Source organism: Anguilla anguilla, chromosome 1 (genome assembly GCF_013347855.1).
Source record: "Anguilla anguilla isolate fAngAng1 chromosome 1, fAngAng1.pri, whole genome shotgun sequence".
Taxonomy (NCBI): domain Eukaryota; kingdom Metazoa; phylum Chordata; class Actinopteri; order Anguilliformes; family Anguillidae; genus Anguilla; species Anguilla anguilla.
In genome coordinates, this window is record NC_049201.1 from 8,618,884 (window position 1) to 8,641,254 (window position 22,371).

The window sequence follows — 22,371 nt, forward strand, 5'->3', positions numbered from 1 at the left end:
GGTACGGGCGAGGAACAGATGGGGGGAGGGGGGAGCTTTGGGGGGGGGGGGAGGGATTGTTGTGCAAAGTTCCCCATGGTAATTCTTCTGTAATTCTGTATACTCTATATATGTATTATGTTTCCTATTTTCTATGTAGGTAGTTTTTTGGCAGAAGAGTCAGCTGTCCCTCTGACAAGGGGCTGCCGAACCTTGGGTGAGAGACGCAGCATCCCCCGAAGGTGAGACACAGCGCCCCCTCCAGGCCGACCGCCCCCCCCCCCACCCCCACCCCCACCAGGAAAGCACACCTCACACAGAACTGCAGCACGGCAGGGGGGCAGTTGCGCCAGGCACTTCCTACCCATAAACTGGTTCTGCCACATGACAGGACACACATGACACAGAATCATGGCTCACGTGGAGGCCTGCTTTCACCGGAGGTCAGTCTTACGACAGCGCACGTTAATCAGCCGTCTGCTAGCGTCAACGGGGTCGAACTTGCATTCAATTAGCTTTCAGCGACACCGCCAAAACGCACCGCCGCCATGTGTGAATAAATCCCCCTTCAATTAAAGCTGTGATATTACTTACGGACTACACCAGCCCCCCCAACACTTAACGCATTATTTGTGGCACTATTTTTTTCCGCTTGTGACCCTTTCAACTAAAAAAAAAAAAAAAAAAACATATCCACACAGACCATGAAAGTACTTGCACGTCTTTCATTTCAGATTTTTTTTTGCAGTCCGGTGTTGATCCCCTCCTCTTTGGGGAGGAGTGAATCCCCCCCCCCCACCCCCGCCCAGTGATAGTTTGTGGGGCGAGGCCGAAGTAGAGGGTGGGGCACAAAAAGAGACGTGACCCAGCTGAAGGACTTCTCTCCCTGGCCTCCCCGATGCAAACTGGGTTATTTACAACACCCTTCAGCACAGACCAGGACCGAATCCTTAAGGAGCCGTGTCTATATCAAGAGTGTGAGGTTTTATTTTACTGCATTTTACTTCGTCTTATTTTAACCGCTAATCTAGAAGAAGAAAAAAAATTAAAAAATACATTTTCATGTTGCCATGGAAATTCACACTTGCCCAACAGTCTTCATTCGATGCCAAGCCAATTTCTCTCTGGCGTTGGAATAACCTGTTATCATCATTAGAGGCTGAGCAAGAACGGTAATTCAGCGTGTATTACTGCGATGATTACTGCTGTCCACGTGTAGGGCTGTGATTGTACCAGAAATTTTAGTTAATGTCACTGATTGGATACGAGCATCTAGCCTCTGTCAAAAAAAGAGACAGAATTATGAACAGTAAATGCGTTTTTACGACATTATTTCAAAGGATGGCTCTAATTCATTAAATGACCTAAATTATACCACTAATACTAATGGATCCACTTTTCATCATTTAAAATATCCTTAACTTAAGTTGTAACATTCCCAGCATCTGAAACAGAATGCTGTTCAATAAACTCAGGAGAATATGTCAGCTCACACCTGTCATCTGTCATCGAGACGTTTCAGGGTCTAAAATAATCTTTCTGTCTCCACCCGTTAACTCAGATTAAAAAAATATATATATAGAAGCTACAATCAGATTACTTTGAAAAATATGAACAGACTCAAAACCATTAAGTAAAGCAATGTCAACACGTTTGGCCCGGTTAGGATCAAATAAAAGGAAAACAAGTTAACAGTTTTGCCAGACTTTACCTTTCCCAGTAGGCAAACTCATAAATGCAAAGCACTTTAGTTTGTCACATGCCAAGACCACTCAAAATCTAAAATACATAAAATGCAACAAGCAATATAGCACTATGTGCAGTTTTAATTGCTTTGCATCGACTTATTGATAACTTTGCACTTCTAAAATGCAGCTGTGTGCCACTTGTTAACATTACTGCCAAGTCTAAACTTCCACGGCAAACATAATCAAAAAAGCAGCAGGCAAAATGTTTCTGATTATAGTTTATCATCTCTGTCTATATTTCCAGCATGATCTGCAGTGCTCAAACAAAATTATTCACAACCTTCATAAACATGGACAAAGAAAGCTGTGTTTAATGAACAGTACAGAGGGCCATCCGGTATGCTTGCGTTGAAAGGGATGTCATATCTACAGTGAAACAGAGTGGAGGATCTTCGATGTCACTGGATTGTCTTTAACTACTATCGATTGCTGAAAGGGGAAGTAGAAGCGCCCGGTGAAAAAGCATCCTTTACGTTTACGTAATAATCTTTACTTAAGCCCGTTTTCAGGCCGGGGAGCGGTATCAGAGTCAGGCGAGTCTAATTTGGGAAGTCTCCTGACATATTAAAGTAATCCCTCCCGGATTTCAGTATTAATTGAGTCATTTGTATTCAGAGAGGAGTCTGCGCACTTTGGATATAAGCCGAGTGAGAACCCAGAGCGCCCGCAGACAACGCGGGAGGGATTTGGAGATTTTTGACTAACCGGAGAACGGAAAGAAGTTTTTACCCCCCCCCCATCCCCCCCCCCCCGCCCCCCCCCCCCCCAACTTCCAGGACTGATGCAAGCTTAGGAGGCAGGTATGCAATGTGCCCTTTCTTGTCAATGTAGTATTATAAATATTAAAAATTGTGATTAAGTTTGAACACTTCCAAAGATTTTTTTAAATGTTCCTTGAACATTTTTTTTTTTGCCTTTCCTGTGCGGGTAAAGACCAGGCTGCTCTGATGGGATTTATTTTCACCGTGCGAGACCATTTACCATTTCAACTCTGTACACAAGCCACTGAGTCATTTTAAAAGACCTATCTGTACTAAGCTTTAACCTGACAGTATTGATTGAAGAAAACATTCATTTCTGGACAGCAATAACGGAATGATTTCATTGGTCTGTTTGTACCCCCAGGTCCAATAAAATATAGCCTAATCCCATCTGAACAAAAAATGGATTAATTCAATTGGCCTATTCAGAATTAATCACCAGGAAGTATTTTCAGAACTTACTCTAAACTAGGCAAAAAGGTCTCTTTTACGTCACTTTTAGCTTACGTGAGCAAAAAAAAAAAAAAAAAAAAAAAAACAGACAAAAAAAAAACATGCTCTCCTTCGAAACGTGAAATCGGGCTTCTGCATCTTTTCACACTGTAGTCCACAGAGGGAGACAATTTGTGTACAGCTTGAGCAAGTCGTCTGCAGGCGACAGAATGACCAGCAGGGGGTGCCGTCGAGCCCAGCGTGAGGCGACAGCCAGTCACGCGTCGTCCCGCGGTGCCGCGAACCACAGCCGGCACCGGCACAGTCCCGATTTGATACCAGACTGTGGCGGCACCCGTCCTGCAATGAAGTGCTTTAACGGAATACGCCACCCAGCAGCTCCTGAATTCCTATCCCCCATGTGCGCTCTGTAGCAGCATCTCCTTCAGGTCCCACCCACGCAGAAATGGCTGAATCAGAAATATCAGGAAATATTCTCTTTCCATTATAAGCCGGCCAGCGACCGCACGAACAGTGGGGCCGCATTACTGTTCCATTATTTACAGACAAACGCGATTATGGGCAGGCGGGGCCAGAGAGGTGCAGCTGAAGACTTAACCCAAGGCACGACGCAGAGGGCTCAGGTGCACTGTGGATATAAATAAAAACAGCCGTGTTGGTTTTGCGTGGCAAAGGCACACAAACAAGCTCCCGCCGGTCAGCAGTAACCAGACCCTACAGTGACATCATTAATGGGCGATGATGAGGAAACCGTGTCTTTATTTCAGACCAATTAGGCAGCTAATTGATTCAATACAGTCATTAGGAGATCTTCCAGACCTAGGATTAAGTGCCACTGCCCAGGGGAACAGGCTGGCCCCCCAGGGGCTGAATAAATAGCATCGTGATTGTGTGTGCCAGTGTGTGTGTGTAAGTGTGTGTGTCTGTGTATCTGTTTGTGTGCGTGTGTGCATGCATGTGTGCGTGTCAGTGTGTGTGTCTGTGTATCTGTCTGTGTGCATATGTGCATGCATGTGTGTGTGTGTGTGTGTGTGTGTGTGTGTGTGTGTACAAGCATGCATATGTGCATCTGTACATGTGACTGTGTGTGTGTGTGTGTGTGCGCATGTGCATGCATGTGTGTGTGTGTGCATGTGCGTGTGTGTGTACAAGCATGCATATGTGCATGTGTATGTGTGTGTATGTGTGTGTGCGCGCATGCGCACGTGCATCTGTACGTGTGTGTGTGTGTGTGTGTGCGTGTTTGTGTGTGTGTGTCTCTGTGTGCTTAAAATTGCATTATAGATTGCACGAGTAAATTCTGGTATGAGGTCAACCAGGCACGAGGCTCTTTACAGCTCTGGTATTTAGAACCTGTCAGAGCAAAAAATTAGAATACATCTGCGGTTCGGGGTTGAGGAGTCGTTTCAAAAGCCTTTTTTCTTTAGTCTAGATAAACAGCGTCAAGGAAAGCTACGAGAACAAAAGGAATATAAATCCCAGTTGGTCAGCAGGTATGAAAGATAAATATGTCAGGGCTCCAGACTCCGAGAGCCTGTTTTTTCCTAAGAGGAAAATTAAGCTTCCCGCGAGGAATCCCACAGCACTAAATCCAGGCGCTCCAACTGTTGAATCATGAATAAGGGTGACCGTGAAACAAAATAAGCAATAACTGGCCAGTGATTTACTCCAGCTTTGGACAGCGAAACATGCAGGCCATGCACAACAGCGGGTCAAGTTTGCGCCAACAGGAAGAGCAGGTTTTTTTTTTTTTTTTTTTTTAAGAGTCCCGTTATATGATATTCATCAGATGTACCTCACATCCTCGGCATGTTACACTTTGAGGTAAGGAGGGACTTCAGCATGTTGACATGGGTGATTCTGAGAGCGAGAAACAGAGATGGTAGACCTTTGTAGATCTTAGCGGGGGAGGGGGGTTAGCAATCCCCAGGAGAGCACTGTACGAATTATGAGTGCAAGTTTCACATCCATCAGTGATGTCTATAGAGAGACGGAAAGAGAGAGAGAGAGACGGTCCATTACCGGTGAAGTGGAAGCATATTCTAAGCACAAGTGATGGGGTCTGGGGCTGGGGTCTTTTTCACCCCAGCCGTGCTGACGCAGCAGCGCTAATCCTAACCTCTGTTGTCGATTTGGAAGAGAGCAGAGAGAACAGCGCTCATCACACCGCCACACACAAACGACCACTCACACTCACACACACACACACCTCCGCTCACAAAGGGCCACTCACACACACTCACACACACACACCTCCACTCACAAAGGGCCACTCACACACACTCACACACACACCGCCACTCACACACACTCACAAACACACACGCACCTCCGCTCACAAACAGCCAGTCACACACACACGCACACGCTCACACACCGCCGCTCACACACACACACACACCGCCACTCACACACACTCACACAACGTTGCTCACAAACAGCCACTCACACACACACACACACACACACACACAGTCTCTCTCTCTCTCTCACACACACACACACACACACAGTCTCTCTTTCACACACACTCACACATGCCGCTCACACACACACTCACACACGCCACTCATACAGACGCGCGTCAGAGGAAGACGCTTCATGTGCAGCTTGGCAGATGAGCTTTAAGAACATCTTAATTTGGCGCTTTTTATCTGGTGCAAATGCGAAAAGGACCCATGCTAGCTAGCCCTTTAGGTAGATTTGGTTGCTGATGTGAATAAAGCAGTGCGCTTTATATGCCAGTATTCCCGATGGCGGTATTCTGCCAAAAAATGTCACCGTGAAAACGGCAGGAGCGTGAGAGAGAGAGAGAGAGAGGGGGAAAAGGAAAGAAAGCGGGAGACAACAGAAGGGAAAGAGACAGAGAGAGAGTTCAGACGAGGGGAGCTCGCTGACGCAGCTCGCCGTGTCCCCAACTCGGGGCAGAAAAGCGCGGATCCTGGTCTTACACGGGAGCTTCGTATCGGGCACGGGCGTCTGGGCCGACCCGCCGGACTCCCTTCACGCTCGACTGTAGATAAGATTCACGTCGACGCCGACACCCGGAGCTCCGAAATGGGAACAGGGCTGCGGCGTCATGCGAACATGGGAAATACATTAGGAGAGCAACACGGGATCCCATTAAGTTCGTGTTGTATGGGCTATGTTTAGCACCATATGTCCGTGTGAATTGTGTTGGCGTGTGTGCACATATGTGCGTGTGTATGTATGTGCATGTGCGTGTGTGTGTGTGTGTGTGTGTCTCTGTGTGTGCGCGTGTGTGTCTGTGTGTGTGTGTGAGTGTGTGTGTGCATGTGTGTATATGTCTGTGTACAGTATGTGTGTATGTGTGTGTGTGTGTGTAAGAGAGTGTTTGTGTGTGTGTGTGTGTGTCTGTGTACAGTATGTGTGTATGTGTGAGGGAGTGTATGTGTATGTGTGTGTGTGTGTGTGTGTGTGTGTGCGTCTCTGTGTGCAGTATGTGTGTATGTGTGTGTGTCTGTGTACAGTATGTGTGAACTGTATGTGTGTGTGTGTGTGTGTGCGTGTGTGCAGTATGTGTGTACATGTGTGTGTGTGTGTGCGTGTGTACAGTATGTGTATACGTGTGTGTGTGCGCGTGTGTACAGTATGTGTATACGTGTGTGTGTGCGTAAGAGAGAGAGAGAATCCTGCTCCAGTGACACATCAGCACATGAGAAGCATAACCGTGCCGTGAGAGCGTGTAAAAACCACAGAAGAAGAAGAGAGGAGGAGGCGTGACCCGGAGGGAAAGTGCCGATGCGGAGTTTAAACACGCCGGAGCGAAACACGGTTAATCGAGAAACCCCCACCCCCCTATGACCACAACCCCGCGCTCGCTCCCAGCGCGGCGCAGAAAAGGGGTTCTCCCGCCACCCTCGGCCTTCTGGAACCTTCCGTTCCGCCTCCCACCAAATCCCGCAGCGTCACCTCTCAAGGTTTCGCAAAAAAAAGGGCTCGCTCCCACCACAGCCCAAAAAGGGGTTCTCCCGCCACCCTCGGCATTCCGGAACCTTCCACCTCCAATCCCGCAGCGTCACCTCGAGCCTCAAGGTTTCCCGAAAAAAATGCGCTCGCCCTCCGGGTGCCAAAAAAAAAAAAAAAAAAAAACAGGCGGCGGCTGGAGGAGTGGCCCCGGCCTTCCGGAGGCGCTGACGGTGTTGGCCACACGGACGTAATTTAGGGACGGGTGCAGCCGAGGCACGCAGTAAACAAGTCCGAGCCGACGGGGGGGGGCGGGGGCGGCCTTACTACGGGGACATTACTCACACCGTCTGAGGTGGGCACGGCCTGGCTGCTCGCTCCCCTTCACATATTCATTTGAAACACAGGAAGAGGAAGTGGGACGGGGGATTCATTACATTACATTACATTAGAGGCATTTAGCAGACGCTCTTATCCAGAGCAACTTACACAACTTTTACATAGCATTTTACATTGTATCCATTTATACAGCTGGATATATACTGAAGCAATGCAGGTAAAGTACAATGGCAGTGTCCTTACCCGGGAATCGAACCTGCGACCTTTCGGTTACAAGCCCAGTTCCTTACCCACTGTGCTACACTCCATCCTCCAACGCTTCAGAAGCAGAAGAGTCCCCCGGTAACAAGCCCCTAACGAGCCGTGAATTCCTTCATTTTATACATTTTCGCAAAGGGCCGAAAACACCAATTAAAACCTGGACAGGTATTTACAATTCTGAAAATGCTTCCACGAAATTTTATATGTTAAAGGAACACATTTCCTCAAGAGCAAGAAGTTCAGGTAGTTAGTTCTACAAAAATGGACTAATCCTTTCTTTTTTTTGTTAAAGCAAACATTTTTAATGGAACTCCAGGTTAAATCAAGATGGCTTCTAACAGTGATGACCCCACAAACAAGTGCTAAAGCAAAACATAAACTAAGATTTTGCTTCCATCCAGACAATCACATACCAACCCTGGGGAAAATATTCACTTGAAATGCTTTTAACACTTTAATCAGCAGTAAAGAAATGCATGATTATACATATTGGGCAGCAATTCTTTAGGGATCTGCAGGAGTGCCGTCAGACATCACTAGCATCTAAAGAGCTAATTTGACCCAGGACTGACAGACACACTCACACACACACACACAAACACTTGTACACGTGTGCACACACAACGATTCGCGCGCACACACGCACAGAAAGCACACAAACAGACAGACTCACACTGCAGGAATTGTGATTATGCCCAGGGTGAACAGTGAAGTCATGGGAGGAGCTCTCGTTAAATAAACTGAGTAAGGCATAGGAGACAGTGAACATCACTGCAGTAGTTAACAGGGACTTGGGCCGAGGAGGGGTGTTGGGGGGGGGGGGGGGGGGACGAGGGGGGTTTGCTCAGATGGAGGTGAGGATGAGGGATGTCAGTATAAACGGGCCTGTGCTGCTTTGAAGGGTGCAGACATGACTCCAGCCCGAGGGCAGAGGTGCATCTCAACTCAAAATCGGAATAGGGAGGCAGTGGTGTAGTGTAATGGAGAAAGAACTGCTCTTAGTGACCTAAAGGTTCCTGGGTAGGGTTAGGGTTGAGCAAGGTATTCAACCTGGGTATGTATCCCGCTGTATAAATGGATACTGTGTAAAAAGTTGTGCAAGTTGCTCAGACAAGAGTGTCCACTAAATTCCTGTAATGTAACCGTAACCTGCTCAACCTATTTTATTTTATTTTATTTATGTGATCTGTGATAGATCACTTATTACATTCCTGTTACATTCATTCTACCACTGCTCTACACCAGGCCGGCCAGCGTAGGATGGGCTCCTCTCCTATAGCCAGTTTTCTATCAAGATTTTTTCCCATCAGGGAGGTTTTTTTCTCGCCACCATTTGGGGATTTTTATTCCCACTGGGGAGTTTTTTTTTTTACCTCGTGTGCTTGCTATTTGGATATTCAGGCCTGGTTTTTGCTCTTTTTCTGCTACTCTGTAAAGCTTCTTTGTGACAGTTTTTTTGTAAATAAAACTGATTTGATTTGATTTGATTTGAGAGGTAACAGTACTTCTCCCTGACCTTTCTCTTCAAGGCGTCATCAGATTCACAGTCGCTGCATGACTCCACCAGCCACTCACAGCTCAAATACAGGACCTAACGGGGGGACTGAGTGACGCAAAGCGGAAAGGGTCTCAACAGAGAAGGGATTTCATGACTCAAGATATCAACATTCTATGTGGTTGTAAAGACGTTCCTTCCAAAGCAAGCCTCGACTGGGGAATGATAAGGGGCAAAAGCCAGCTAGTTCCACTGGTCTCGTCGCTCTCTAGCGGCCACTACTGGTCAGACCAGGCGCCTGCGGACGCACAACAAACCGAGAATACGTTGGCCCCGTTATTATCCTCCAACGACACGGGCAGTACACGTCCACGGTGTGAAAAATAGCGAGGACGAGCATCGCGCGAATCGCGACGCGAGTCGTCGTGTTTGTGTCATCGATTGAGTTCGGGGGGGGTTTGAGGAAAAATGTGATAAAAGCGAAATTCATTCCGTGTTGCCGCCTTGACATTATGGGCGCAAAAGAACACCGGGAAGAGCCTGGCTCAGGATCTCCGTTCCATTGGCTCTCATACACATCATCGTCGTAGATACACGATCGCTTGACGAGTTGCCAGGCAGCCTCTGAGGTTCCGGAATGAACGTGGCCCAGGTGCCTGTGTATGTCGCTGAACCCCGGTGATGCTGCTTGCGTCTTATTGGATTTGTCAGCGACGGGGAGCCAAACCCGCAGCCCTGGACGGCTTCCAACGACACCGTCTCTCTCTCTTGTAAAAAATAAAAAATGGAAAAAAAGCTACACGGCAGATAAACTACAGAAGGGGGTTAGCAGACACGGAGCTTTGGAGCGCGGTGATGGACAACGATAGTTCGGGGGGGGGGGGGGGGGGGGGGGGGGGGGAGGGCGCATGGCGGAACGTTTGCACCGAGCTGTCGACATCGTTCAGAATGTTCAGCGCCTTTGTTTGCCGCGTGTAACAAGCTTCCCGGGCCTTGCAAGACCCCGAAAATGTGCCGGATTCCGCACAGCAAAACGGCGTGTGTGTGTGTGTGTGTGTGTGTGTACCTTTCCCAGCGACGCCCTGAGCATGGTTAGGTAACAGTTCATTAGACAACTCTTCACAGCCCTAGGAGGAAGGAGCTTGCCGAGCCCCTTTCAACAAACTCTAAACACGCGGCGGCTCCAAAGTCGGCCCAACGCACCGACCCGAAACTTTATTTTAAGAACACGCCGTATCTTTTTTTTCCCCTCTTTTGTTTCCGTTCTCTGTTTTCTTTAGCGTCCGTAACCCACGGCCGCCGAGCTGGGCCCTCAGCACACAACGCAGAGCAAACAAAAGCAAAGACCAGACCGTGGCAGGGCTTCAGAAAACTGCAGCATCCACGCACACACACACACAGGGTTTACAAAGCAAAAAAGCACTGCTTCTTTATCCAAGATTTTTACTTTTTAAAAAATGGAACTGAATCAATAATGAAATTTCACCTACAGCACTTACCGATTTTACCCATCTGTCTATCCTAAAACCCAAACAAAAAATAAGTTTCCATGGTCACCGGCCCCTCGTGGTTCATATTCTTTCTTTTTGGGAAGAATATTACAGAAAAATAATGAAAACGAATGAAATATTTATCTTTATATACGAAATATTTTTAAAACAAGAATAAAATCTGAAATTCATGCCAATATCTCTCTCCCTGCCTTGGAAATGGTTCACAGCGAGGGGAACTATTTGAGAGACTGAGCCTTAGGAGCATCAATAATGAGAGTGTAGGTTCAACAATGAAAGCACAGTCTGACAAATGAGTTACTACTGATATGCTACCTTTGCCTTTGGCCCCCTCATTTAAATGCAACCAGACGTGGTGTGTGTGTGTGTGTCTGTGTGTGTGTGCCTGTAAGGGGTGGAGGTGGGGGGGGGGGGGAGGTGATGATCATTGTTGCCATTTTGTTACTTTGAAATAATGTAAGGTCCGGGGGGGAGGGGAGCACGGTCCCCATCATGCAATGGGAATGTAGGGGGATTGTTACAAGGACTGAAAGGAGGGGAGGAGGGCAGCATGAGAGAGGACAAACAGCAGAAAGAGAAGAGGAGAGGAGTGGAGAGGAGAGGAGAGGAGAAAAGAGGGGAGGAGTGGAGTGGAGTGGAAAAGAGAGGAGAGGAGAGGAGAGGAGAGGAAATGGGAGGGGAGGAGAGGAGAAGAGAGAGGAGGAGAGGAGAGGGGGAGGGGAGGGAGGGGATGGAGAGGAAAGGAGAGGAGAAAGGAGGAGAGGAGAGCAGAGGGGAGGGGAATAGAGGAGAGGGGAGGAGAGGCAGGCTGGTAAAGGGCAGGCAGCGGGGGGGATGGGGCTCTGTACTGCACCTTTCTGCAGGCTCATGTCCACCATGCGAGGCTCGGACAGCTCCAGGAAGAAGTTCTTGTTCTTCTCGTACTCCTCGTCATCGATGATTTTCACCTGAATCGTTTTGCTGCGGAGAAGGGAAAGAGGAATAACAGAAAAAATAAGGGTGTGAATGAGACGGAGAAAGGCAGAAAGACAGACAGAGGGAAGGGGGGAAAAAGGTCACTCTAAGGTCTCTCTAGAGGTCGAAAGGTCAGAGTGTGAAAGGTCACTTGTCCCTCTTACGGTTAGCTGCATGAGAGGTTTGTCTCCTGCGCCCCTCCTCCTTCCAGAGAAGCCCATTGGTTCTGAGGGCTGTCATGACAACCACATCAATCACGCTATCTGACACAAGGTGACCAGTGTGAACTCTATTCTGGATACAGTGCAATAAATGTGAAAGGCACAGCAGATTTAAAAAAAAAATCAATATATTAACGTGATGAGGGCGAAAACTAGAAATGCTCTTTTTCACAATAAAAAAACAATGAAAATAATGTCTATTCACTGAAAACAAATCTGTCTGAAGAAGTGTTTTAGTCATATAATGAGACTCAAAATCTTATTTTAGAAAATATTTGCTTGTTTTAAGCTACTTTTTATTGGTGAAATTGCCATTGGCAAATCTTGAAATTAGTAAAATAAGATTTAAAGTCTAAATATAAGACAAAATTACTTGTGAAGAGTTTTTGGTTTTTGCAACGTTTTACATCAATTTCATCATTTTACATGTTTAATTATTTTAGCATTCATTCAAATAAACAACAAACATTGATACATTCTCTGGCATAGGTCCAGTTTACGGTTAGAATATAAAGCGAGCAGTAGCTGATATGAATTATTTAAAAATAGAAAACGCAGTCGAAGACGCACAACTAAGCATTGCATTGACAGCATTCTGCAATGCACAGTAATGCCCAGAAGGGCTTAAGAGGACAGTTGTGTATCATCACACAAACAGCTCAATAGTGCACCTTTTAATCCCCCTGGGCCTTTCGCCCCACTGATTGCAATAACTGATTCCTCTAAGGAGTTATTGATGAGGGAGGGCTAGGGGTTTGGCCGACTGTGGACGTATGTTAGGTCTAAGCCCCCCCCCCCCCAAAGCCCCCTTCCTTAAATATCTAATCACAAAATCAGTTAAGTTACATCAAAGTAAAACCAAGGATCTGATTTATATAAATTATAATTCAGCAATGTTTTTTTTGGTACATTCTGTTTCAGGTTAGAACCCTGTTTCTGACCCTCAGAAGCACGAAAAGGGTTTTGAAAACTTAATTCTCGAAAGTCCATACTACAGGAAAGCCCGTAACAATTTGAACAGTGACACAATTCACCGGTTTCTTCCCACACATGCAGGTTAGGTTAATTGAAGAGTCTAAATGCCCCTAGGTATACGTGCACTGTGATGGACTCGGGAATTGTCCAGGGTGTATTCCTGCCTCTCGCCTAATGCATGCTGGGATAGGCTCCAGCACCTCCCGTGACCCTGAGCAGGAATAAGCGGGTATAGATAATGGATGGATGGAAAAATCAAATCAAATGTTTATATTTTGCATATAAACTGCTCTGGTCTCTAAGTAGGTGCCTGGAACATGGAGACGCATGGAGAGCGAGAGAGAGAGAGACAGAGGGAGGGAGAGAGAGAGAGAGAGAGAGGGAAAAAAACTGGCGAAAGAGGATTAAGTATTATTTTAGTTTATTGTTTTTTTTTTTCCATTTCAGTGCCTGAGCCCGTGAGGGCGAACGGAAAATATGTTTTGTTTATTTTATTTCTGGTGGCGTGTGCCTAGAAGCTCCCTCCGTTCTTCCCTCCTCCACCTGGAGGGCTGTAATAAAAGGACGAGAGACCTGCTGGACGAACTTTGGTTCCCAGCCTCTTAAGGTCTTCCCAGAGGTTCACTGTCACGCCGTATGACAATGACCAAAGAATACTGTGAAGAAAAAAAAGCCCTTTTTAAACCGTCAACACTCTCCAGGATGTAGTCATAGATAGTCTCAAAGAACATCATAAAGGGAAAACTACAGCATAACCTCAAAGGGTTTACTGCAAGATGAAGCCACTGGTAAGCCTCGAGAACAGAACGACCAGTTTAAAGTTTGCTTAAAAAAAATAAAAAAAAAAGTCTTATGGACAGCTGAGATCAGCATTAACCTGTACCCAAGTGATAGAGAGAGAAAAGTGTGAAGAAAGAAAGGAACTGCTCATGATTCAAAGCAGACCACCTCATCTGAGAAACATGGTGGAGACAGCGCTATGGCTTTGGCATGATGTGACGATGTGACTGCTGACAGCAGCAGCAAGACAAATTCGGAATTGTAGACAAGCATCTTATCTGCTCAGATCCAACCAAACGGCTCAAAACTCACTGGATGGTGCTTCACCTTGCAGCAGGACAATGATCCCAAACATACTGCTAAAGCAACCAAGGAATTTTTTAAGGGCCAAAAAGAGGAACGTTGTTGACTGGTCAAGTCAATCACTCGAACTGGATCCAAACTGAACGTGTGTCTCACTTGCTGAAGACCAGACTGAAGGCAAAAAGCCCCCAAAACAAACAGGAGCTGAAGATGGCTGCGGTACAGGCCTGGCAGAGCATCAACAGGGAAGATAGCCAGCGTCTGGTGACGTCTGTGGGTCACAGTCATCGAATGTAAAGGATTAGCAACCAAGTACTAAACACAAAGGCGTTAAGATCATGTTAATTTGTCCAATTCCTTTTGGTCCCCTAAAATGGGGGAACTATGTATAAAAAGGGCTGTGATTCGTATATGTATCACCCAATATGGATACAAATAAGCTGACTGTCGGTACATCATCCTTATGTTCATTGTCTGTTTTCAAATCCAATGTGCTGGAGTACAGAGTCAAAACCCCATCACCGCCACCCGGTCCCACCCATCATCTGAGCCACATCATAAACCTAAAACTGACTGACATGCTGGTCACCAGTCGGCACCCTGAGCCGACCAGAGGAGGATGGGTCTCCCCCTCCTTGAGCCTGGTTCCTTCCAAGGTTTCTTCCCATCTGCCACAGGGAGTTTTTCCTTGCCACTGTTGCCTTAGGCTTGCTCCTGTGGGGGTTTAGGCCAGGGTTGTCTGTAAAGCGTATTGTGACAACTGCTGTAAAATAGGCTATACAAATAAAATTAGATTGAATCTGATTGAAAACAACAAAAGCTCCGTCTTTGCCCAAACGCTTACGGACTGCACTGTATATGTGAGCAAAGTAGCTACCATTCTGATCAATGTTCCTGGTTCAATCTCTCCATTAGTTAATTATCAGTTTATATTTCCAGTTATTACATTTTAGTTATATTGGTAAAGGGAGGGTTAACGCCAAATCTTACGCAAAGATATTCCTTACTTATATTTCCCTGATGATTTCATTCAAAACTGTGGAGTGAGAAATTTTTTTAAATTCTGTGTATGCACTTGGGCTTAGTCCGACTCTATCATCACATTATTATTAGATTACACTATGAGTTATTCTATTCTGTTCCATTCTCTCTGAGATTATAATGATATAATACAAAATCAAGTTTATATCAGAATCATATTCTGCAGAAGAAAAACTAGTTATGGGTCTTTCCCAGTCCACATAAATAACATCTCCCTACTGACCACTGCATAAATCAAGCACAGCAAGCAGAAAACAAAAAAAATACATAAAAATATTAAATGCAGTGATAACTGTCATTTTCTAAGTGATCTTAAACGCACTCAGCCAAGCGCACATAATAGTCATATGTTTTGCGTAAGAACTGTCTACTCTACTCAATTAAGCCAATGAGCTAGTCGTACCATGAGCAGATTGTTTTTTACTTTACGGATGGACAGCTAGACGAATCAATTAGCGCTCAACGCAATGTCATATTATCATGCCTCATAAATCACTGAAGTGGTTTCTACGATAAAAAAAAAAACAGTGTACACCATATTATGACATCCTCACTTTGACACTATGGCCGTGGCATGGGGGGTGGGGTGGGGTGGGGGAGGGGGGTGTCTCCTCTCTAAATTCGGCTTGCCCTGGGACCTCAGAGTGAGACGCAGGCGTCTGGCTTTCTGTGGAGGCCTCGCTCCTGCCGTACACACCGCTGTGTCACGCGCACCTGTCAGGAAGCAGGCCCAAAGCAGGCCCAAAGCCAGCCCAAAGCTGGCCCAAAGCAGGCCCAAAACTGGCCCAAAGCTGACCCAAAACTGGCCCAAAGCTGGCCCAAAGCTGGCCCAAAGCTGGCCCAAAGCTGGCCCAAAGCTGGCCCAAAGCTGGCCCAAAGCTGGCCCAAAGCTGGCCCAAAGCTGGCCCAAAGCTGGCCCAAAGCAGGCCCAAAACTGGCCCAAAGCTGACCCAAAACTGGCCCAAAGCTGGCCCAAAGCAGGCCCAAAACTGGCCCAAAACTGGCCCAAAGCTGGCCCAAAGCAGGCCCAAAACTGGCCCAAAACTGGCCCAAAGCTGGCCCAAAACTGGCCCAAAACTGGCCCAAAGCAGGCCAAAGCTGGCCCAAAGCTGGCCCAAAGCTGGCCCAAAGCTGGCCCAAAGCTGGCCCAAAGCTGGCCCAAAGCCAGCCCAAAGCAGGCCCAAAGCAGGCCCAAAACTGGCCCAAAACTGGCCCAAAGCAGGCCCAAAGCTGGCCCAAAGCAGGCCCAAAGCTGGCCCAAAACTGGTCCAAAGCTGGCCCAAAGCTGGTCCAAAGCTGGCCCAAAGCTGGTCCAAAGCTGGCCAGTGCTCTGGACAACTGCAGAGTTTCAATCCCTCAAATACAGATATACAAACAACATATACAAAAAAAAAAAAAAAAAACTAGCTCCAGATGCAAGCAAATAGCTGAGACGCATTACCCGAGCGCTCGCATAAAAATTGCCTGCGCAACTTAGAAAAAAGCAGGCAAAAAGCTTTGATTCCACAGCACCCAGTCCTAGTCTTGCCACCCCCCACCCCCCTGAAAAACCGACAACCCCCCCCGCCCCCTTTACTAAGCACAGCTGATCTTACATTGGCCCACAATTAACCCCAGCAGGGATGGCAGCACAGAGAGCGTTTGAGGCCGTTTAGAGGAAGAGAGAGCCGGTGAGAGCCGGGAGCCCGCTGCAGGTGACAATGGCGCTGAGAGTCCTGGGGGAGAGCGGGCATCGTGCGGGTCATGCCCCGCGATAATGGCAGGCAATTTAGAGGTTTCACTCCACCGGCAGACGGGATGGCGCCACCTGGGACCTCCTGTCTCAGGTAGAGGATGGAGGAGAGAAGAAGAAATGAACCAGGGGAGATAGAGAAAGAGAGAGGAGGGAGGGGGCGGGGTGGGGGGGTGGGTAAGAACGAGAGGCAAGAACGAGGGGCCATTCTATTCTGGCCCAAAAGAAAAAAAAAAAACCCCCACAGAGGCTGAATCGTGTTCATTTTCCCCGAATCCGGACTCTGGGCGCTCATCTACAGCAGAGTACAGAGCGCTGGGATTTCAGTGCTATTCAAAGCTCGCTCCGCCAGGGTTAGCGTGGCCGCCGCCGGGACGGCGGGAATCGCTCCGGTCCTCCCTAACGCGGCCGACCCCTCCGGCCGACCCCTCCGCGTCTCCCTCTCGGGTTCTCCCGTCCCGTCGTTCTCCTGCGTTCACCGGGCGGGGTGAAGCGGAGTGCATTTAAATGTCACCGGAGTCGCGGCGCGGACGTCCCGCAAAAACACGTCAAAGTTCCCCCCTCCCCAACCCCCCAAACCCCCCGCCCCCGCCACTTTGCAACTCGACGGTCACCGACGTGTCGCGGTGCCTTCTGGAGCGCGGCGTTTCTTAAAAAGCGATATCGACGTGTTCTCCGAGAAAAGCGGCATCTTTTTTTTAAAAGCTTAAACAGAGCTCTGGCATTCCGTGTGCCAGCGACTGCAGGCAATCAGATGACAGATAATACAAAATTGATCTGAGACTTTCCCCCCAATGTTCAAAACATACTTTCTCCGGCAGTATTGATCCAAGCGCCAAACTTGAATATTACATGAAAGAAACTTCTGCAGTTTCTTTTTGAAGACACACTCTCTTTTCTCCTCATTTCTCATTCCTGTCTGTTCTTCACACTGAACCCCGATAAACCAAAATCAGTAAAAAAAAAATTTAAAAAAAGATGGAGAGAAAAGGAGAAGAAAACAAACCCCAAAGCCTCATGGGAAATCAGCGTTTTAATTAAGCGAGGGCCCGGTTTCTGTCACAGTGCAGCAGTATTATGGGTCCTCCTCATTACTTACCTGATTATTACCCTTTTTCCAGCAGTCACTGGAAAATGCAGTAAACATTATTTGTCAATGACTTTTCTTTGTGCCCTGTCTTTTCAGTCAGCAGAAATAACATTTCCCACAAGGCCACTGCATAAAGCATAAAAACACAAAGACAGCAAACTGTAAACAGCAAAAAAAAAAAAAAAAAAAAAATGCTGTGATCGCTGTCATTTTCCGAGTCATCTTAAAATACATTCAGCCAAGCGTGCGTAGTAGTCATATGCTCTGCGTAAGAACTGTCCACTTCACTCAATTAAGTCGGGGACCTTGTCGTACCATGAACAGATCTTATTTTACTGTAGGGATGTAAAAAAAAATGATCTGATCTGATTCAAACTCATACTGCCCTTTCTATTTCATGACTGTGTGTGTGTGTGAGAGAGAGAGAGAGACAAAGAGAAAGAAAGTGAAAGGGACAGAAAAGGAGAAGAGAAGGAGAAAGAGAGAGCAAGGGGATGGAGAGAGAGAAAGAGAGATGCTAAATGTGTTCCACAGTTTAAGGGAATAAACAAAAAATGTGCCTCAACCCTGCTGCCTCATGTCCCTGTTTCGACCTTCCCTCCCCCACCCCCCACTTTCCCTCCCAAAACACTTCCCCCTCCTCCTCTCCCCACATCCCAACGCCCCCTCCACTTTAATTAAAACGTGGCCTGAGAGATTGCAGCAGTGGAAACAGGTTCGGATGACACTGTACCCCGTTTTCAAGGTTCGCTCGCTCCGCACCCAGAACGCCCCTCGGACACGACGCGGAAAGGGCAGCTCAGCAAACGAGCGTTGGCATGTCTCTGCACGGGTGCGAGCCTGGGAGCGCTGCATTGTGGGTAGCGCGCGTTGGCCTTGTGACTGAGGGACTGCGAGCCCCGCCCCCACCCCACCCCCCCAGTGGGAATGCCATGGTCTACCCTGAAGCGAGGGCCCCCTCCCTCGGTGGTGACGCCGCCGCCGCCGCACGTCTACTCAGTCACACGGCCTCCTGTATTTCACGAGCGCAGATGTCGGTGCTGACTGAGCCCGTGGCCCGGGGTGAGGAATGTGGGTCCTGTGTAAGGGACACCCCCCCCCCCCAAATCCGCTCGCACCCCAGTGCCCGCACACTTCTGTCTCAACAGCAGAGGCTCGGGTATTTAAAGCGCACCCTTCCCCCTCCGCCCCCCTGCCCCATTCGCTGTGCCGTTGCCATGGATACCTGTCACCTTCAGTCCCCCCCCCCCCCCTCGGTCTCTCACAGGACACACTGAACCCCACCCCCCACCTCCCTCCCCCTTCACCACCCCTATCCCACAGGACCACGGTCTGTTCTTTCGTACGATTTGGCAGGGAAATTTGCCACTGAAGCCAGGAGAGCCACAAAATTAGGCTTCAGACTAAATTGTGCTGACTGTTAAACAAGCACTGGACAGTTTTTCGTTTTTTTTTTTTTGCTGTAGGATCTCACAAAGCACAGGTCCCCTCGGACGCTTCAGGATTATCTGGCCACCGCCCCCCACCCCGTGTCTCCCCGTCTGGTCCCTGACCAAATTTTTCTATAACCAAAATCCCAACGTGCTTCCTGCGCTTAAAGTAATTAATGCCCTTCTTTCTTCCTTTTCTACCATCCAAGCTCACATCTTTACAGGCCTTAAAAAAGGGAGACCATGGCCACATCGACAAACAAAAGACATCTGCCAGACTTCAAGTGGTAGTATGACTTTACAGCCACCGCCTATTGACAGTATGCTGTGCGCTCCCACCCCAGTGACCCTATTCTCCATCACAGTTACCCACAGTAATGGCAGGATTCACCTAAAAAAAACATCCCTGACCTTTAAAAAAAAAAAAGAAAACTCACTCTGATTTTCCTCCCACTTCATGTGCTGCCACAAAGAGCTCGGGTGGTTTTTTGTTTTTTTTTGTGCTGACCCAACCGTGTAGGGCGTTGCTTCTGCCAGGGCGTCCCAACAAGTAAAAAAGAAAGAGTTGACCCATCGTGAGGTGACACGTACAGTAGGCCTTCTTCCCGAAACACATTTTTTTTTCGAAAACTGTAACTGGTGCTTTTCTCCAACTACTCCAAAATGCCTGCCCATTCATTTTTTTGACATGATCACAAAAAAGGCATACAAAAAATACCTTGTTGTACAACTGCTATTCCTTCTCTAAAACACTTGAACAGTTGTTCTCAGAAGATGGATGACACATCCTCAGCAACAAAAGAAGTAAAAATAACCCCCCTCCCCCTCCCCCTCCCCTCCCCGCCCCTTCAGACTCCCTTGGAGCTCTGTCCACATCACATCCTGTACGGAGAACACGCAGCTTCTCGACCCGGAGGGTTCATGGGTTCAGATCACACATCACTGGAGAGGTGGTGCTGCGGCCTAAAGTTGCGGAACCTCACCCTGATCGGTCAATCAAAAACCAAAAATCCAGGCTCTGACCTGCGCACAGTGGGCGCGTGCCGTCCTGGATGGGAGCGGGCTATTTTTACCGTGTGACTGTACTACCGTTCCCCTCCCACGCTCAGAGGCACACTGAAGCAGGAAGAGCCCTCCAAAAAGGCCCATTTTCCCTCTTTAATGTTCGAAAAAAGGATTTTCGGTCAAAACCGGGAACTCTGACATAATCGCTAACATTTCAACATCCAACAGTGAACCAATACTAATTAGGCCATTTCTTCAAAGAATCACATTTTTAGAACAACTGTTAATTAATGAATGGCTTTCCTCTGTAAACATGGAACACAAAGACACATCGAATGATTGTTGCTATTACCTATAATGATTGGTAATTATATATATATATATAAGTGGGCAGCCTGCCCTCCAAATGTATCTGTCCTCTTTTTTCAGATGGGAGGAAAGCAGAGAGGGTCACAGAGACGGGTCTACCAAACAGAGAGTGCTGTGGTAGAGTATAACATGTGGACTGAGAGTTGGTTGCCATATGGGCCACCCCACACGGTCTCCCCTCAAACCATTACCCCCCTCCACACCACCCCTCACCCCCCACCCCCCCACACACACTTTTTTCTCCTCAATTAGGAATCGCCAGTGGTGCCTCTGAAGTTATTGCTTTTTTGGGTTATCTTCACCCCCTCACAAGGAACACCGCACCTCCGGCTTCTGTACTCCTCTGGCGCCCATGAGCCAATGCTTATTTTCCACGCCACAGGCTGCACAACACAAGAGGAGACAAGAGGAGCGCTAACACTGATAGCTGACGGTGTAGATGTCTGAACTACAAGGCCCAGTCTGCACTCATGACAGAGCTTTCTGCCAGGCTGTGAGCACGGTCAACCAGCTCCACGTTCTTAAACATTCCCGTCGAGACCCTCTTTCAATGTAGCGACCCAGGGATGAAATGCAACTTGTGACACTGGCCCAAAAATTTGTGACAAACAGCAAAAAAACCTATCTATAGCCGCGTTTCCACCGCAGGAACTATACCCCGGAACTAGGAACCTTTTGAGGAACTCAGTGCGTTTCCACCGCAGGAACTAGGGTCTAAATTTAGTTCTGGGGGCTTTGTTTTACCCCCCAAAACGTTCCTGCTCGGGGGGTAGTACTTTCCGAAAGTACAGGAACCTTTTGGGTGGAGCTTGCAGCGCTGAACATTTCTGATTGGTCAAGCACTCGCAGCATTTGTATTTATTTTCCGCCATTACCCGCCATGTTTGAAAATATGCAGCGGCAAACCAATTTATTTTCATAATAACTTCAAATCAAACTTGTATGTTATGCGGCGCAGTAGCCTAGTTTTGGTTATAGCCTGCCAACGTCTTGGAATTATAACGTGTGCTCTTCTGTTCTTTTCTTGCTTTAGTATTCGTTTTATAAAATGCTAAGCATTCGTGCTGGGACAGCATATTACGTAGGCTACCAAAACATTCAAACGGATTAATTCGGTTGCTGAATATTTTCTTCCGGATTTTCTTTGTTAGCCCGTTGTAATTGACTCAAAACGTTTGATACAGTTATGTGAGGTATGCGGTAGTTCTGCGTAATTAACATTGGTGATACAGTACAAGCAAACTGGAAATCACCTTCCGCACTTTTTGTCCGGGTAAAATAACAGGTTAATTCTAGTAATCTTCCCTTTAGCTTTTTCAGACTGCCGTAATTTTACTGCCATTTTTCAATTCCACGAAAAGACCAGGAAGACTATGGACTAATTTATGGTGCATGGTTCGCATCTGGAGGGCACACTTCGCTGCTCAGCTAGCAGTAACTTCGAAGGAAATCAAACGGTGGCTGTACCACTACTAATTTACATTTTCACGCAAGTCCGAGTTTTCTTTCTATTCTTGTCATTTTGCCATTAGCCTATATGGAATTGACGACGAGAAAGTAATCAAACAGCAAATTGTTTACAACGTGTGCATGTTTTCTGCTGTTGTTGCCAGTTATACATATAAATGTGAATGCATTCTGTCGCTTCGGATGTCAAGACATGAAAGCGAATGTTCGCATAAAAACATAATGAATGTGTTTGAGAGGATATATGAAAATCAATAAATACATAACCATATATAGTCATTGTTGGTAACCCGTTGTATGTAAGTGAAATAAACCCCTCCGGGCTGTCCCGGTTATTAGAAAATAATGTAGGCTACTACGGTGGTAGTATGGGCTTACAGAAGAAATCATATGACAGATGGACCGACGACAACGTTGCTTTTTCATACGTCAGTGGGCTAATTTGCCTAATCTTCGCGGGACTTTAGACCCCGGTGGAAACGCAGACAACCATTGGCTGAAGGAACCTTTTAGTTCCTGGTAAAGTAGTT

The 22,371-nt window shown here is 47.3% G+C and overlaps 1 protein-coding gene across 4 annotated transcripts in view; it reads right to left on the minus strand.

Annotated features, from left to right (window-relative positions):
• Window positions 1-22,371, minus strand: part of slc8a3 (solute carrier family 8 member 3) — a 91,755-nt gene that overhangs the window by 12,182 nt on the left and 57,202 nt on the right. For all 4 annotated transcript variants that reach the window (XM_035390505.1, XM_035390425.1, XM_035390263.1 and 1 more), the window contains exon 3: window positions 11,328-11,434. In XM_035390505.1, the coding sequence (XP_035246396.1) occupies window positions 11,328-11,434 (107 nt within the window). The remainder of the gene's footprint in view (window positions 1-11,327; window positions 11,435-22,371) is intronic.